General features: G+C 36.4%; 2 protein-coding genes across 4 annotated transcripts; one reads left to right on the top strand and one right to left on the bottom strand.

Annotated features, from left to right (window-relative positions):
• Positions 1-236: 236 nt before the first annotated feature.
• CPSF2 (cleavage and polyadenylation specific factor 2) lies at positions 237-15,482 on the bottom strand. Of its 2 annotated transcripts, none has more exons than XM_032188206.1 (15): positions 15,273-15,482; positions 14,715-14,900; positions 13,417-13,576; positions 13,220-13,325; positions 11,530-11,659; positions 10,353-10,468; positions 9,619-9,806; positions 8,902-9,192; positions 7,907-8,007; positions 7,390-7,590; positions 6,594-6,746; positions 5,261-5,486; positions 3,152-3,451; positions 2,078-2,212; positions 237-1,972 (listed from the first exon to the last, which is right to left on the bottom strand). In XM_032188206.1, exons 2-15 carry the CDS (start codon positions 14,861-14,863, stop codon positions 1,880-1,882), a joined length of 2,349 nt encoding a protein of 782 aa, XP_032044097.1. In that variant the 5' UTR covers positions 14,864-14,900; positions 15,273-15,482; the 3' UTR covers positions 237-1,879. The 2 variants fall into 2 exon arrangements, with proteins under 2 accessions (XP_032044097.1, XP_032044096.1); XM_032188205.1 differs by lacking the exon at positions 15,273-15,482 and adding an exon at positions 15,135-15,229.
• Positions 15,483-15,613: 131 nt separating this feature from the next.
• NDUFB1 (NADH:ubiquinone oxidoreductase subunit B1) lies at positions 15,614-18,588 on the top strand. 2 transcript variants are annotated; one of them, XM_032188484.1, is made up of 3 exons: positions 15,614-15,687; positions 16,324-16,468; positions 18,267-18,588. In XM_032188484.1, exons 2-3 carry the CDS (start codon positions 16,329-16,331, stop codon positions 18,301-18,303), a joined length of 177 nt encoding a protein of 58 aa, XP_032044375.1. In that variant the 5' UTR covers positions 15,614-15,687; positions 16,324-16,328; the 3' UTR covers positions 18,304-18,588. The 2 variants fall into 2 exon arrangements, with proteins under 2 accessions (XP_032044375.1, XP_032044376.1); XM_032188485.1 differs by having other exon boundaries at positions 15,617-15,687; positions 16,327-16,468.
• The last annotated feature ends 6 nt before the right edge of the window (positions 18,589-18,594 follow it).

An 18,594-nucleotide genomic window follows, 5' to 3' on the forward strand; every position in this document is an offset into this window, starting at 1 on the left:
ATTAATAACACTAACATTTGTTAAACTTAACTGAATTTGAAACAATAAGTTATGAAAAAAAAAAAGATTGAAAGTTTTGTGATCATGCTGTCTTGTCTTTCCCCCTTTTTAAGAACAGCATTTTTTTTAGTTCCATTTCCTAAAGGTTTTAAAATTTTATTTCAATGTTCCATATCGCCTTATGTGATCTCTGCCCTCCCCAAGCCTCCAAGTTAAAAGCTCTAAGGCCAATACAATTATGTAAAAAGGAATGCACTTTATAAAGTTCATTAGTATCAACAACAGTAATACAATAGTATTCACCAGCAAGCACCCAGTATCATAAAGATTTACACAGCACTGCTCCAAAACAGCTACAAAACCAGAGCATTTCTAAGAAGTTCTAGTTGTCAATGTAATAGAAAATAAACCTTTTTTATATACTGTTGCCAAAGAAGCGTTGAGCTGTTTAGTCATTACTAGCCAAGATTATTGCCTGTAACAAAACACATTCTCACTTTGCATTACATTTTCAAGTGTTTTACATTTTTAGCATCTAGTTCTAGCAGCTTGGTTGATTTTTTTGTTTTCTTTTGTTAAGCATGGACTTCAATTTCAAGTTACTATTTTAAACAGTATAAATCATCTGTAGATCAGATAAACTATTAGTCAAAAATGAATTGCAAGGTAAATTATCTTACCATTAATAGCCCACAGGACTTTTTTTTTTTTTTTTGCCACTTTGTCCAAAGATGTTATTTAAACATATACACAGAGAGCACATATGACTTTTCTGTTTTATGTAAAAACAAGTAGGCAACCCTCCACTGCCAAAACTGGTGGTTCACAGATGGAAGAAAATGGAATTAAAGAAACTCTCAAGAGGCCATTTGTATGCATAAATTAATTTCTGAGAAATTCAGCCACACAAAACTGTACTCATCTTCACCTAAAAAGTAAGTACAATTTCCAGCATAAACAGCTACAATAAATCCCATTTTCAAAACGTGCAATAGTATGAAACATGGCACAAAAGCATTAAATACATCACATGAACTCAGATCTCCAGATAAAGGATCTTCTTGAACTTGGTTCATGGCACTCTGAACAAAGAGCGGTGCACAGATAAAGGCTTCAGTCTTTGAAAGTATTAAAATTAGAACTCAAAATATCTTATAGTTGGCATAACTCTGCAAAGCAAGAAATTGCAAATCCAATAAGTTTGTACAGACGTTACTCAGAAGCACACAATCACTAGATTTTAAGCTGCCTGACAATTTTCTCCAGTCTTCTTAATGTACCTGTTCAAAGCAATTTTTTGATCCTGCAGATTAATACTTCATACAGAATATGAAATGCTGTACTGGAACAAACAAGAGCAGACAGCAACAACATTAAGACACGGCCAGATGAACACTAGGGGAACATTCAGGTAGTCAACTTTAGTTACGTTTTTAATAGCCCACTTGAACTCAATTTAAAACAAACAAACAAAAAAGGACTCAAGCCTCTTCCAAAACGGACAAAAACCAGTTCCATGTTTAATCTTATTTTAGCATAGAAGAATGACTTCGTACTCTTTGGCAGGGAATCTATCAAACCAGAACACGTCCTGTCAATGTGAACCTTTCCTGAGGAACAGTTCATAGCCATAAACTCATTTAGAATGTATTATGTAGGAGATGGCAAGTCATAACAGTTTGAGAGTCAAGAACATGGAATGTACCAGTAAGTTTATGAAGAGTGACAGTAGCAGTTATTTACATGTTCAGGGTAGTTTACCTATTCTTTATGAATTACTTCTCCCTTGTATAAATTAGAAAACTACAAAAAGTCAAAACTGAGAGAACTCCTCGTCATCTTTACAAGTTCAAGTAAAAACACCTTTGCAGAACCTCCTTTAGACAATAGCATATTGCTTGTATAAAAGGTCTCTTATTCTATAGAAGTCTTGACAGAGACAGCCTTCCAATCCGATGCGCCCTGTTTCGGTCTGAAACAAAAGACATATTTCAGTTTATTATCTTTACACTAACAAGAAATTTAATTTTCATTTAGAATATTATTTACCAAAGAGTTTAAGATACAGAACACCTACCCTGCGAACAGCCACCAGATTGTTGCAAACAAGCACTCCTCCTACAAATTCAGCTTGTATACCTTCTCGCAAGAGAACTTGCTTGAAGTCTGATAGTCTTGGCTCATTCATAAACACAGACTGGTGACCAAGAACCTTTAAACAACATACAAAAATTTAACACTTGTGCTACTTGTTGTCTTCCATTTTTCCAAATATCTCCTCAACACTGTGTTGGCAACAGCATTGCCTATGGACAGGCTGGGGGACTATAACTGAGCAGGTTGTATTTCTGTCTACTTGCAGCAAGATGTTTCCAGGACAGGATAGCATAGAAATTACTTGTCAAGTAAATAAAGGATTTCTTTCTGCACTCATATATTGCATAGAAAATTGTCCTTGAAGATCTCTTCTGAGACATGCGACAACCAGGGACAGAGCTGCAGTAAGCTGCACTGCTGATCACTACAGATTCATAACAACTGTCACAGAAGTATGAAGAGACTTTAGAGATGTCTCCACTTTTATCTAGCCCCTGAAACAGACTACATTTAGGACTGTAAAACAGTATTGTAATTCTAGGATTAGAAGCTATTTTAATCATTCACTGAAAAATGAAATAATATTCACACAAGCAATCATTTTCATTTCAGAGTAAAGAATAAGATAAAGAGATTAAATTAATGAACTCAGATCACTACTAGAGGCAGAGGTGTATGAATTTCCAAGACATGTATTTCTACTCAAGTATATGAAGTAATTCCTATAGCATCAACAAAATAGAACAAGACTCAAGAGTAAATAAGTAACTGATTTACAAATCCACAAGTACTAATTACAAATTGATTTACAAATCCACAAGTACTAATTACAAATACGAAACATTAATATCTCATTCACAGATAGTCGGTAACTGTGTGCTAGGCACTGTTTGTGAATGCAACAGATCATCCTAATTGAAAAGCTTAAAATCTGAAAGAACAGTAGCAGGCTTAACTAAAAGAAAACCAAACATGAAAAAACAGACTTTCATTTGAATAAGATCATAACTGTCAACCTCTAAGTACTAGAAAGAAATCAGTGAAGTTTCTATACCTCATGAGGTGGCAGAGGTTCCAAAGTAGGAATGATCTCACTCTCCTCGCACATCTCCTTATCGTCATCACCAAAGAGGCTTTTCATGGCCTTTTGTTGTGCAATGACACTAGAGTCTGAAGAAGGCATATCCACTTGCATCTCTAGGTCTTCATCTTCCCTCAGCTCTCCCTCTTCCAAAATAACTCCAGTATCCACTTTTGAAACTCTCATGTCCAGGACACCATCTATCCAAGCCAACTCAGCATCCTTGGCTTTACAGAACTGAAGGGAGCTGACAAGAGAGTCTTTTAACCTCACCTGGGTTGCACAAAAATAAAAGTACTGTTGGTTTGATGGAAAACACATGGAGTTCTTACTTCAAGTTTCCAAAATTAGCAGTTTTCCTTTCACCATCTTTCTGCACAGTTTTGACTCAGTCTTTTGGAAAGAGAAAGAACTTGGTATCTCTAAGACAAGACATTCTATACTTAAAAAACACAGATGGTATAAACTTGATATCAGCAGTCAACTTAAAACAAACCAAAAAAAAAAAAAAAGCAAAGAACAAAACCTTTGTTTTTCCACGATTAACTTAAGAAACTTATATGACTACAAACAAGTTAAATTTATGGCAGGAACAATCATTGCTTTTTAAAACATCAGATTTTTTTTGTGGCCAAGGGATTCTTCAGTTGGCCTTAGTAATTCTATGGAAAATTTACACAGATACATTCAGGTTATGAAACTGCAGCTCCAAAATTCAACCTTCTTTAAAAAATGATAATTAAATTTTATTGCAAGAGGGGATGTTGTAAATATCAGACTAAGTGTCCAAAACATTACCCTGATTCCTCTGGCACATTCCAGGACTCGAACTCATTAAAACCCTACTCTGAAAGACTGCTATCCACATGAGATTGTGCAGGATCACAATAGTAGAATCAAGGCTGCAACTGTACAAATGAAATTGCAACTAATTAACTATCTGCAACAAAATTCACCCAACAGACATTAGGATTCCAAGATCCCACTCCCATCTATTTTTTAATTCAATGTCTCCAATGTACTTCATCTGTTCAGACAGCTTCCAATTGAAAACAAAAAATTTTAATCTTTGAAGACTGAATTATCCCCTTATAAAATAAAACTGAAACAAAATATGGAGCTATTAAATTTTTATTCAGACAAATATTTAGTGAAAAATCAGAAATCTCATTTCTTTCACACTAGCAATCCTCAGAGCTTTAAAACAAACAAACAAACAAAACCACAGAAAACACTGCTGTTTTAAGATTCTCCAAACAAGTTAATTTTGAGTTACTGGAGCTTTCTGCTTCCACGGGTAACAGATTTTTCTCTGTGAAGTCACAAAAGCACCTCTTTCAACAATTCTACTGATGTTTTTCTATTAACTTTAAAAGTACAGAAGGCATGAAAGACCAAATACCTAAACTGCATGTGAGATGCTTTCCTCTGAACAACTTCATAATTTGCATCAGGACCATATGAATTTTCATATGCTTCACACAAAGTATCCGAGTTTTTTCATTTTGAGCTTAACAATGAAAACTAAATACAATGTATTAAAGGAAGTGCAACATTTTATTGTTACCTCACTTTTTTTTTGTGAGCAGAAAAGAGGTGGTGGTAGGCAGACGTACCTTTTTAAATAATTTCTTTAACATTAACTTGCCCCTGACTGTACGTGTTTATCTCCAAGCACTACTTTTTTCTTCGCTAATTCTCCTTTTGAGATTAGAGAAAGAATCCTGAGTTCCAAGCAGTTGTAGCGTACAGTGGTATTTTAAATGCAGACACAATGTATCTACTAAGAGTAAAGCAAACTGACGTTCCAATGGACATAAACTTCGCCTTCTGCACTACAGGCAAAGGTGGACTGATCTCACATTCCAGTTTTGTTTTAAGCACTTCGGAGTAACATTCATTTAAGCATAAGGAGAATGCCTACCCATAAGACAGAAAAAAGCTGCCAGTGTCAAAATCAAGTGGACACATGTAGCATTTTGTGCCTCCTCTCCCGAAAAAACAGCCAAATAAGAAAGCCTGCCAGTACAGCTTTATTATAGTTGACATTACTTACACAAGTAACAAAATCCTGTAGCTTACCTGATAAATGTGAGTTTCACTGGTTGCATCTACAGTTTCATGTAGTTTTGGCATGTAAACTTTAATGTCTTTTCCACCAAAAGCTCTGCAACATTCTGCAAGGTCCTGGCTGGCTTCAGGTGGTCCGTGGACAATGATCAGTTGTCTTGGTTTCATTTGGTTAATAATTTTTTTAATTGAGTCCCCATCTGAGCGTCCTTCATAGTCAATGTATGTAACCCTAGCTCTAGTTTGAATTAAAAAAAAAAAAAAAAAAAAAGAATAACAGATTTTTAAGTTTAAATAAAATATTTTGAAGCACTCAAAGTTAGATCAAAAATTTTCATTTAAAAAATGAAAAATTTTAAAATTATTCTACATCAGAAAAAGTTGTCATCACAAGACATTTTATGGATCAATGAAATAAAGAATTGTCAAATATCAGCACATACATATATTTAACACTAAGTTCCCAAAATTCACTTACATAGTTATCAAAACATGACTTAAGAGTATGTGAATAAGTTCAATCCTTTCTAGCAATATATACATACACACTTCCTTATCTGTGCTGACAAACTATTGTATCATTTGCTCTTCCTTTTCCAATTCTCCTCAAACAGGAACCAAAGTGTATATTTCTTAAGAGTAAGAGCCATAAGATTCTGTATCATGCTCCCAGAAAGACTAGTAAAAAAAATAATTGTGATTAACCTGGAGAAGAAAAGAGAATCCTATATGACTTTTTTTAATTTCAAGCTAGCTTTTTAAACTAATTTGTACAATATCCGCGCCACTATTCTAATAGCATGGACTAAGGCTCATAAAGCTCAAGACTCACTGGATACATACACAGCTGCAAACAATACAATACACAACATTTTCCTACCCACACACTGTATTTCCCTACAAGCACTGAGCTCGGCAGTAGCTCCAAAGAATCCTCTAGCATCAGAGACCTTGGAGGATAGACTCAGGAGACACATGTAGTACTGGAATTCTCCCATTATCCCTTTATATAACACAGGTGACAAGCAGAATTCAAAGCAAAACAGAATGTGAAATATAGGCACTATTAACAGCTGATATTACGTTGGCATGCATTTCCTATTAGCACTTCTACAAAAGACCCTCTTGTTGCATGAGAAATAAACATAGCCACTGCCTATTGTCACAATGTAAAAAACCCAAATGCTTGAAACGCTTGAAGCTTAAAGCACCAGTTTCAGCTTGAACAAGTATTTCTGGAAAGAAGGCAAAACAGCTGAATGCTGGTTACAACACATTGGCCTTTCAAACAGTACCCTCCTAGCTATGAAGTTACCAAAAAATGGAACAAAGCCAGTCCACTCACTTAATTTCCATGGATTCTGTTGCTGAAATACATTTGGTGGGAACATCTGATAAATCCTGGTCCATAGGCTCCTCTCCATTTGTCAAGCCAGATTCTAGTTTGCTTTTTTCTTCTTCTGTTGCCTGAAGTTCTGGAACTAGAAAATCTTCAGGTCTAAAGGATGAAAGGCATTTTGTTTTTAATAGTCTTATAGTAACTGCAAAGCTCTACACAGTATAGAAACAAGTAATCCTCATTATAACTACTGACTTCTTTTAGAATCGTTAGTGCTAACAGTTTTATTACACTTGCCTTCAACATTTTCACATGTGAACACAGCTTATCTGGAAAATATTACCTTCATATCTCAAAACAACGTTTTGATATCCTACAGAACATTAGCAAGGTGAGGGTTTCTAGCATGTACTCCTCACACAAATATTACAAATATTGCTAAATTTTCCTAGGTTGAAAGATGCTCCTTCCTGTCATAGTAAATTTAACAAAATTGTGTCATTTAAAGTAGAAAAAAGTCAAGTTCAGAAAAAATAGTCTTCTCTCTCAAAAATAAAAGAAAAACCATAGCAAAAATACAACATAAGAGATGTAAACTCATGCCAAGAACCAGTGCTCTGCTTCCTGTGAAATTTAGCACAAACTATTTTACAGAAGTCATTCAAATGTTACTGTGTTTAGGAGAGCATATAACAGTGTAGCAAGGGAGAGAATGCTGGTTTCTATTTTTATTACTTCTATTTTTGAACTATTTCATAGCTGTTACATGTTACTAAGCACTATCATTGCTTTCTCTACATACTTGATAATCTCGCCATATTCATCCCATTTAATTCTTTCTTCGGGGGCTGGAAACATTGGGTAAGATTTCTTTGCTTGTTTGAAGAAGCTTCCTTTTCGGCTACCTTCACCCTTCATCATCAAATCATGTTTGGTCTTATGTACAGTTGGCTGATCAATATCTTCTTCGGCATCACTCTCATCACTGGAATCGATATCTGCCCTGAAATGGCATTCCAAGAAGAAAAGAATTTTCTTTCTAATTCAGGTTTAGTGTTACATAAACACACTGACTGGACAGTAACAGACACTAAGAGCAAAGACAATTTATGCATCTGAGAAGCTGTGCACAAAAAGCAGATGAAACAGGTCTATCTTAACGACATTAAAGACAACCATTTCTGACTCCTCAATGCCCTCAGACAAACCTATCAAAACTACGATTTTCATTTATCCCTGTAAACAGTTGACACATCAAGCTGATCACACAAATGTCAACTCTAACAATAACAGCAGAACGCAACAGCCCACATACTTACTCTTTAGACTGTTCTAACTTTTTAGCCGCTTCTTTCTTTAGTTTCTCCTTTTCTAGGTATTCTTCAAGTTCTTTTCCTTCCAACTTGACACGTCTTCTCAACTTATAGATAGAATAAAAATTAACATTACTGTGAGTAGCTGATGTGATTTTAACATTTCTCCTGTACACTGCTGGTAAGATACTATTTATATTTAAGTACCAAGGACAAACACAACTTGTTTGTCACATACAGAACAAGAATATGTAAATGTGTGGCACCTTAGCATGGCAATATCGTGACAATGTTATCAATTAGCAGAGACTAACAGAAAAGCATTTCTAAGGTATTAAAATCAATTAGGTTTACAAAAATTCCTTAGACAAAACATCTTCAGGAAACACTTCTCTTCAATAACTGAATGCGAATACTCTATAATGAGCACTTTTTTTTTTTTTTGACCTTTGTGTAACTAACAAAAACAGAACCTTGCAAAATGCTATACTAGTACGCAAAGCAACATCAAGTTTTGTTTCTTGTTTTCCACAGAACAAATTAGAATACAGGTCACATTGGATAACACAGAAATCTAGAAATAAGTCTAATACTGTAATTGAACATTTCCAATCCAATCTAAAACTAAAAGCAGGCTGCATCATCAGGATTGAAGTTATCATTGCAACCACAGGGGACTCCTGTAAGTTGTAAGATGTAAGAAGTGTTGTTTAATAATAAATAATTATTATTTTCTTAACTATTTAAATATTTAAAAGCAACTTCGTGTTCATCTCTGTGAAGTATTAATTCTACCACACCACTGAAAAACAATTTGCATTTCCTAATGTAGGATCTATTTTTATGTAAATTTATCCTTAACCTTTTATATATGCAACATACTTACTTCAGATTTCCTTCCACCACTACAAGCATTTTCAGCAGGTCAAAAAAAAAATAAATCAGTTTTGCTTATACTCTGCCCACAACAAAAACTTTTAGATAAATAGACAAATTCTTACCTCAATATCTATAACTTTCTCAGAAGGATTATCAATCAGGAATCGTGCTAATGTTCCAGGTGTAGTGCGGTAAGTTAAAATTATAGAGTTTTTGGAATCCTGGCACCACTGAATGAAAAGATCTCTTGAAAACCCACACTCTAAATCAGGTTGACTGGCAAGAACAACTTTTGGACTAGGTACTCGAGCTAGATCAGAAAGACTATGACATAAGGAGAGATGGCGGAATTGAAAAGGATTGTTTCTCTTGTCTTCAAAGCACCTCATCAACTTATCGCTCATCCATTCAACCTAAAATATATATTAAGAAAAAATCATTAATAGGAACACAAGCTCTGTAAAAACATAAAAACCTGATATTAAGTACAGAGGTGAAATGTGTGATTACATCAAGGTTTCTCAGTGAAAATAATAGAAATAATGCTGAGTGTAAACACCACAGAAACGAGTACTTTTTAATAGCTACACTCTATACTGACAAGTCTTGTGATTAAAAACAAAGTAGAAACAAGTATCAAGCAGTACAACAGTAGCAATGACTAGATACTGCCCTACTTGATCAAAACATCTGAGAGACAAATACCAACTCCAGAACAAGGTAACACCCAGTCTTTGGCTTTTTTTTTCCCTTTAAACTGTTGAAAAGAAAAAACCTCTTAAACATACAAACTGTTATCCCCTTCACAATTGCATTTTAAAAATGAAAACAAACCAAACCTGTGATTTGGAGAACTCCACTACATTGTAGCTGACATTATTCAGAAGTGCTAGAGAGTAGACTCCTAATCCCGCATCTTTTGTTCTCCAGATCTGATCAAGAAGTTGAGCAAGTTCCAGAACTCTACCTGCTGTATCCACAGCTATTAATACATTTCCATCACCTCGTAATGTCTCCAAAACATTAGCTAGAAAAAAATAAAACAAAATGCTTACACTTTAAACCACAACTTCGATGTTTGTAGGGTGGTGGTGTTTTTCTTTACCCTTCCTGTATCACACTTACAGTCATTAGTCAAAAGCAAAATGAACTCAGCAATAAATTAAACTTCAAGACAGAGCCAAAACCACATTTCCAATTAAATTAAAATGAGCTGGACTTTTCTTGGTAGTTCTGAAGATCCCACTGTCTTGATATTACTTTCTAAAATAAATAAATACAATGTGTATAATGGAGCTTAAAAAAAAAATTGCATTACAAAAGGTCATTTAAAAAATCCTTAAGTAATCAAATGATCCTGGGTAAAATACCCCACTTTCAAACAGTTTTATATAGGGTACAATTCTTTGTTTTTAGGAAAATGTTTTGCCTACAGAATCGGTACCATCAAAATCTGTTAAATTTTGATAAAGATTCTTAATTTAGATGCTGGTGAGCTTCTTACAGGAAAACAATTTACAGTGGCTAATAAATCCTGTTACTGCTATCTTGAACCCCCAAACAGAATACATACTCAGTAGCTGCTCATCCCGTTGCTTCCTCCTGGGTTGTACATAGGTAGCATTAAATGAATCTGTAATAAGCAATGAAGGCCTGCTCAACATTTCCAATGAACATCCATTCAGGTGGCTGTGGAAAAAAGGCCAAAACTCACTTTCTGCATTTACATTTTACAATAAAAAAATAAAATGGCTAGTTTCCAGATTTTTACATGTACAGAAGTCAAACTCCTCAATAATAGAAAACTACTGTATCACATATAAACAAATCAGAGAGCTTCCTAAAGAAAAGACTTTAGACCAAGAATAAGAGGATGTTTAAAAAGATTCCAAGTCCTAATGTACAAGTAATTTTGAGGCAGTTGACACATAGCATAAATTATATTTAATATCTACAGTTGATCATTAGTAAGAACAAAGGCAGTTTCAATTAGCTTCATTTTTCTACTTTCTTCTCTTCTCATTCCCCAAAAGCCTCTTTTGTATAACTTTAATTAGACCTGGAACAGACCCAAATTAGAGCCTGGAACAGGTTCCCCAGAGATATGGTCAGAGCACCCAGCCTGTCAAGGTTCAAGAAGTATCTGGACAATGCTCTCCAACATGTGGTTTAATTTTTGGAAGGTCCTGTGTGGAGCCAGGAGTTGGACTCAATCATTCCTGTGCATCCCTCCGAACTTGGGATATTCTACAATTCTATGTTTCAATGATTAAATTTGGCTTGATACATAATACAAGACATTAATTAATATTAATGTGGAAAATTATCTTATTTCAATGTTCATTTTCTTGCCTTTCTTCTTTTAAATAAGCATTTTAAAGAAGGAAGACAGGACATGAGAAGAATCCTGTCCGTTACTGTCTAAGGTAGAAGAAAACACATTTTTTTCTTTATCAATGTCTATGCTTTCTACGCAACAATGAGCTTTGTGTTATTATTTTCCTTCTTAAACTCGCAAGAAAAGCTTTTCCAAACTGCACAATACAGATGTTTCTTGCTTCAAACTTACAAATAAATAAATCTGAGTGGAATGAGGAAACCCAGAGTTAACACTTGTTTGAAATCAATTAATCTGAATGCATGTGAAATGAGCATCTTATTTCTGGAAAGGCACTTCCGTACCTATTTATTTCACAAAATGATGCACACCTTACACATCTAAGAAATACAGATAGCTACATTGAACTTACATCTCCCTCTTGTGGTTGAAATCAACTGCATAAACAATTTCTTCCTCTCCATCTTTGACAATCTTCCAAATTGTTCCTCCTATCATGTGACCAGCTGGCAATGGTGTGATTGACAGACCATGTCCTTTGCCTACAAAAAAGAACCGTCTTTTAAAAACCTCTCAATATTTTAGGTATCTTACACGTACTAAAATCCATTACTCTAAATAAAAAGTACATAAATAACTCCACAACTACTACCTGGAAAAAAATCAAATGAAGAGTGAAAATCAGTAGCATCTCTCTCCTTGCCATCTAACCAGTAACTTCATGATGTTACACTTCTTGCAATTCATTTCTACTCTGTCTCCAGAAAAAGAAACTAAAGTGAAGAGCACTTCTTCACGCCACCTCCCACCAGTACTCAGTGGCATTGCCAAGCTGCTATAACTACAGACCTAAACAGCAGCAAGTTACATAACAAACACATCCCAGAAAAGCAAGTCAGCTGTGAAAGGCAGACCCCTCTCTGCTGCACCACAAAATGCTTACTGTATCAGTCACTGCCTGAATACTCAGAAAAAAAAAAAAAAAAAAAAAAAAAGTAATTTACACAAACCAGAAATTCGCCGGAATAACAAACAGGCAAGTGAAAGAATTCCAAGGAAAGGTGTCTACGTGCTACAGTCAGGAGGGATGGCTGATCTTTTCAGCACTACCTGCCGCTTTTCTTACTTTTTTAAATGCACGGCTGCCTCTTGTCACTCATGGTAGCCTTGATCTTTGTCAGAGCAAAACTAGAGCAACCATGATCATTACTCATTGTCTTTGATCCATGACACCAACTAGAACTGCATGACTGCACAGCTTTAACAATGATTAGAACACACATTATCTTCTTAGATGTGTCTATTGAAACTTCACATCACTTCCATTAAATATGAAAAAGGTGTTTTGACACAGTTGTTCACTAAAACACTTATCAGATGTCAAAGTTGGTAGCACAGATATATCCGTGCTACAAATACCTTGAAAAAGGGTCAGCAGCCTTTCAAGAATGGAAAAGAAAAATAGAAATGGGATGCCAAATTACAGGGCAAGAATTTCAGCAGGCAGCACTGAAGAGCTGGGAGATACAGCATCTTTGAGACAAGCTGCTGCTGATCAGCTTATGTGTGTCTGTGCAAGAACTGCGTTTCCATCTCATTCTGATCTTTGAATTCAGCAACAGTGAAAAGATGCTGATTATCTGTATGTCACAGTTCCTAGCAATAAGCTATGCTGAATTTCATTCAGAGTCTACAAAGACCTCGTTAAATCATTCACATGCTAAAACTTAGTATCTGCACATTATTTGTTCTCTGGAAAACTTTCTTTTGTGTTACTGAGGAGCTCTGAGGTATAAGTATTTTTTAGACATGTGAACAAGCTCCAAGAAAAGTTACACACAAAAAAAGGAGAAAACAATGCCTAAATATGCTTTGGCATAGCCTTCTCCTCATTAAGTGGAACTTCTACCCACCTCCATATACAAATACTAATGCCATGTGTTCAGCTGATATAGATTGGCACCATGTTACTGAATTCAGATCTGCAAAATGTGTAACCTTCATAAACATACTCCTTTTAAAAAGTTACCTTAACTGTTAATGAAAGTAAGAGAGACCCTAGAAGCAGTTTATCAAAACTGTTCCTTACAGAACAACTTTACCTTTCAAGTTCACAATCTGAGAAAACTTGAGCTGTTGTATCTTATCAAAGGCTGCATCTACATCATCCAATGTAAAGAGTGTGAAATCTTCAGTATTATGGCGGGACTACAACAAACAAGAAGCAAAGAATGTTCAAGAACTTGAGCCATCTACCTCATCAATGATGTTGTGTATTAAAGTATGAACTTAAATATACCTGATACAGATCATACATAAACATCTGTCCCATCTTATATACAGGAATAGTTGCATAAATGGCACAATTCAACCCCATTTTTCCAACTGCATATGGGAGAGCACCAAGGTGTAGAGGGTCAGGATGAGAAAGGAGAACAGCATCAACCTGGTGGACATGCCTACAAAGGAAGGACAACAGAAGTTGCTGAAAAGAGTTCTGAAAGTAATAATACACTTCAAGCTATGACTATTTTGCAAGCAACTGCACAGTCTGAATACCAACCAAGAAAATTCAGATTCTTCCAGGTTTAAAAAACATAACTAAAAGTCAGAGATATTTCCAAACATTCTCAAGTAACGTTAGAACTTAAATATGCAAGAGAGTTCTTAAAATGTAACTTCAAGGCCCGGGTCATTTATGAACTTTCAAAAGTTTCACATTAAATTGTTGATTAGAAAGACCTTAATATATACTCTGACACCAGAAAGTTCATTAACTGAAGAGTCAAAAGTATTTTTGGTGCAGGTACGTTTATATATCTAAAAACCTAAAACAGACTACAACTTTTTTTCAGATGAGAAAAAACAAATAACAGGATCCAAGTCTCAATAATCTTTATATTGATAAGAATCAAATCAAAACATTTCTTTTTCAAATTGAAACAAGCCAAATTATAACTCAAGAAAAGTGGTATACAAAATTTAGATTTTACTTTAAAAAAATATATAACTAAAAACACAGAATATGTTATGTTTCACAGATTTTTTTATGTTTCAGTCTTTTACCAGCAAACAATTTCTGCATCAGGAAAGCTCACTATAAACATGCAAGAGTTCAGTACTAAAGACTAGACAGGTTGATGTCTTGACAGCACTGAGATACTAACAGAAGCTGTTTTCCAGACTGACAGTTTGTTAAACTTGAATTAAGGGGCAAGAGTTGATCCACTTTATCTTCAGCCTTCATACAATAAGGGCTCTCATTTAAAACTTAGCTAAACATCCTAAATTACTTTAAAGCCAAGGTCAGCCTCCCATAAACTTGATGCAGAGCAGAACATATGTAAAAACATGAAACATCCAAACCAAAACAAACTCTGAACAGTTTGAGAACTGTAGTTAATTGAGGTTACTCATTAGGATAAAGAAAAAAATTTACTAGAGATGTTTTAGCAGTATCATCCCCTTCACATAAAGCGCATTTTGAGCAAAAAAGAACAACTTTGGATATAACATCACCACGTAGATACCACAGACTAGCATTTTAAAAACTTTAAGAAAGAGATAAGTCCTATTTAAAGTGTCTGAGCTACTTACTTCCTTAGGGAATCAATAATGTCCATAGAAAAGTTCTCATCCCAGCCACAGTCCAAAAGAAAGCGAAATTCATCTACTTGCAATAGATAGCAGAGGGCAGACTCCTCCTGCACCCCTGAAAGCGTGGTCAGCTTGATAATCGATGTCATTTTTCTGTCCAAGCGCTTGATCTCAGAAAAAACTAATCTGAATGGGGGAAGAAAGCATTTTATTATGTAATCCAGAGGAAATGTTTATTAATTTAGATCTCCCTCCTTTTCCTTAGATTTCTCTCAAGTTCTGACAGCACGCACAGCAATGGTGGTGAATAGCATTCAATAGGGCTGCCAGGTGCCAACCCCTAACTTCCAGATACCAGCTTTTGATCCTTGGGGGTCTTTTGTTGTTAAGAGAGAGCTTCGAAGTTTATTAGACATATACCTTAAAAAATAAAATAAGGGAGTGCCAGAAGCGGCGCAGGGACCAGCTCCGCGCCTCTGGGGTCTCAGGGGAGCCCCACCGGGGCAGACCCCGCCGCGGAGGGGCCGGGCCGGGCCGCGCCTCGCCGCCGGGGCTCACCGGGGAGGAAGAGGAGGAAGAAGAGGAAGAGGAGGAGAAGGAGCCCGGCTCAGAGCACTGGAGCCTTTGGCCGCCCGGCAGCGGGCCCAGCCCTCCGCTCCCGGCGCGGGTCGCCCCGCAGCGGTGCCCTCCGAGCCGCCGCCGCTGCCTCGAGGCTCGGCCGCCCTCAAGCCCCGCGGGGCGCGCCCCCACCGCCGCCTCCTGCCCCGGCACCGCCGACCGCCATCTTGTGAGGGGCGGGGAGAAGGAGGAGGGAAGGTGGAAGGGGAACGGGCGGCACCACCGCCGGAGAGATGATGGGGGGGGAGGAGGCTCCCCCCGCTCCCTGTGCTGCCGGTGGGCTCTCCCGGCCTGCTCGCGCCGCCCGTTGCCCTTGGTGCGGCCGCTGCGCGGGGCCCGGTGGCGGCGAGGATCGGTAATGGCGGGCGGGCTGTGAGGGGGGGGGGGGTCGTGTCTTTTCCCCTCTTCCCTCCCCTTTTCTCTCCCTGGGGCCGGGAACGGGTCATAAACTTCTTCGGTGTCTCATAAAATCTCCATTGAGGCTGGGAGGTTGTGGTTTGAGAAGGCCGGCGAAATTCGCTTGATGGGTTTCTACAAACGAGCCGTTTTCTCCAGCTGTCAGGTCCCATACGGCTGGTTAGTGGTAATAGAGCGCGCGTCTCTGGGATTTGGTGTAACCAGTGCGCTCCTAATGGTCTGCAGAGCTGCAAACTTCTGTATGGTTAGGTTTTAACGAATAAATTGATCGATTAAGTGTGACTGATTCACTGGTAATATCCGAAAAGAGATATTCCCTTCCCTTTTTAGGATAAAATCCTATTTCCCAGGGCCAAGAGCTGGTTAGAATTATTTCTAAGAAACTTCTGTATGTATCTGAAAACAACATGTATCCTATAGGAAGTGTTCGGTGGCCCACATATCTGTTAGTGGCCCACATATCTATTATCCTATGGTAGGATCCTAGTAAGCGTAAATAAATATTCCAGGGACGCCACAGCCTCCATTTCCAGATGTATTAGCAGCTCTTAACCTGTTATACTTTCCTTTCTAGCAGCCATGGTGAATTTCGCCCAAGTTGTGCGTGATCACTGGGTTCACATCCTCGTTCCCTTAGGATTCGTGGTTGGATGCTATCTGGACAGAATGAACGATGAAAAGCTGTCAACCTTCCGAAACAAGAGCTTATTGTATAGAAGGTCTGCTTTAATTATGACTTTTAAATATGTACATTCAGTTATTTTGACAAGTTGAGTTAAGTACTTCTCTGTTGTTAAAAGTCTTAAATATGAAAAAAAAAAATCAGTGATACTACCAAAATATTGGGGGGGGGGGGATAAAAGTTTCAGCAAGCATTCCTGATGGGTTTTAGGTAGGTCACTGATGCCCTCTGAATATCCCAGCATTAGGACCCATCTTAGTGCTCTTAATTGTGAAAAGAAAGTATGTGTAATTCTATCTGTTTGATCATTTAGCCAATATAACTGATTTAAAATAATCAATTGCACCAGTCAATTATAAGTGTTGATATGAATGAATTTTGTTTGTGGAAGCAAGGTAAAAGCAAACATTTGTGAATATTAAGACTGATTTGTATCTAAATAAACTTAGTTGAAGGATGCAGTACATGAGATCAAAATAAAAAGTAAACGCATACAGATGAATAAGAATAGGAAAAAGTCATCTTAAAATAATAAAACTTAACCATTAAGTCATATTAAAATAACAAAACTTAACCATACTTCACAGCGTAGTTAACATGGCATGCCATTAACTAAATCTTAGTATAGTATTGTTAGTGGCAAGCACTGTTCTTACAAACAAACATAACTTTAAAATACCGCTAATAAGAAGAAATCTCCAAGGATTATAGTAAAAATACCACTTCAAACCTTACTGTAGAGTATACTTCCAAGGAAAATATCTAACAGGGTTTTTTTTGGGGGGGGAATTTATAGGCCAGGAGAAAATGTGTGGGACTGTGTATGTAGCATGCATTTAGCATTATTTTGTTAACTGGGGGAAGCAGAGTTACAAAGTGCATGAAGAACTAACAAGTTAGGGAAGTATTTTCAGTAGGTATGAATTTGCCTACCCCCCAACCCCAAGTCCTTGAAGATTCTACAGGTGGAAGAATGAGTATCTTGCATCTTAATGTTGTTTGTCAATTTAAAATGGAATATGATCTTTTTCAGCTCCTAATTAGTTTTTAGTTAACTCATTATTGATTTGAAATCAAGTAATTTGGAAAAATAAGGTATATTCACTTTAGTACAAAAATCTTTGCCTGTCCAAAGCTTGTTAATTGTTAGCTGCTGGCCGGTTCTCAGTCATGAAGTATGGAAACCATTATTTTGTCTGTGAAACCTCAGTGGGAAACAGTCATTGAATTTTATTTTAGTGGATAATAGCAAGCTTCTGTCTTAAATTTAAAATTATCACAGCACTTATTAACTCAATGCTTGTGTAAATTTGTTATTAAAAGTAATGAATTTTTAAATTAACACAAATGTTTATGTTGGCAATTGCTGTATCTTCACTTCAGGGTATGATTATATATAGTAAACAGTTTGAGCTTGCTGGCAAATTTCTCAGGGAGAATTTAGATAACTTAATGTAGTGCATCATCTGTATCGGTTCTAATTTTACATTACACCATGGGGTTAAGCAATTAACAGAAATAAAAGTCATGCTGCATAGCATGGACTCATCATAGGAATGTTATCAGTTTGATTTTTTTTTTTAAGCTCTGCTGTCACCTAGATTAGTTCTGAGTAAAAAAGTAAGATGATATAATTCTTGCCACTGTTACATGAGCACTGTGCAGTTGCTTGTGACATTTAGCTGTTATTTCTGCATATTACAAAAACCTCTAAAAATATAAGATAACTTTCAAAATCAAGGTATTCTAGAATAATTTATATATTTTAGAAATTATTCTACAAAAATCATCCTAATTTTAGTCTCTTTTCTGTTTGTTTTTTTTTTTCCCCACAGAGAGTTGAAGCCTGGTGAAGAAACAACATGGAAATAAAGACTGTTGATGAAATGAGGAATATTTTCACTTGATTAATTATCTCGTCTTGAGCATTGAAAGAATACAATTATGGTTTTCATCTTAAGACTATATAAAGCTACAGAAAAGAACACCTGCAAGTCCATCACTGCCAATTTAATTTCCAAACATACTTTTTGGAAGATGATTTAATTATATGACTAATTTGCGTCCAGGAAGTCCATAACTGTTGAGAAACTTGTCCCTGTAAGTCATACTCTAGAAAAAGAGGATGTAATAAAGAAAAAAACTATGCAAAAATCAGTTACG

Source organism: Aythya fuligula, chromosome 5, assembly GCF_009819795.1.
Source record: "Aythya fuligula isolate bAytFul2 chromosome 5, bAytFul2.pri, whole genome shotgun sequence".
NCBI lineage: Eukaryota > Metazoa > Chordata > Aves > Anseriformes > Anatidae > Aythya > Aythya fuligula.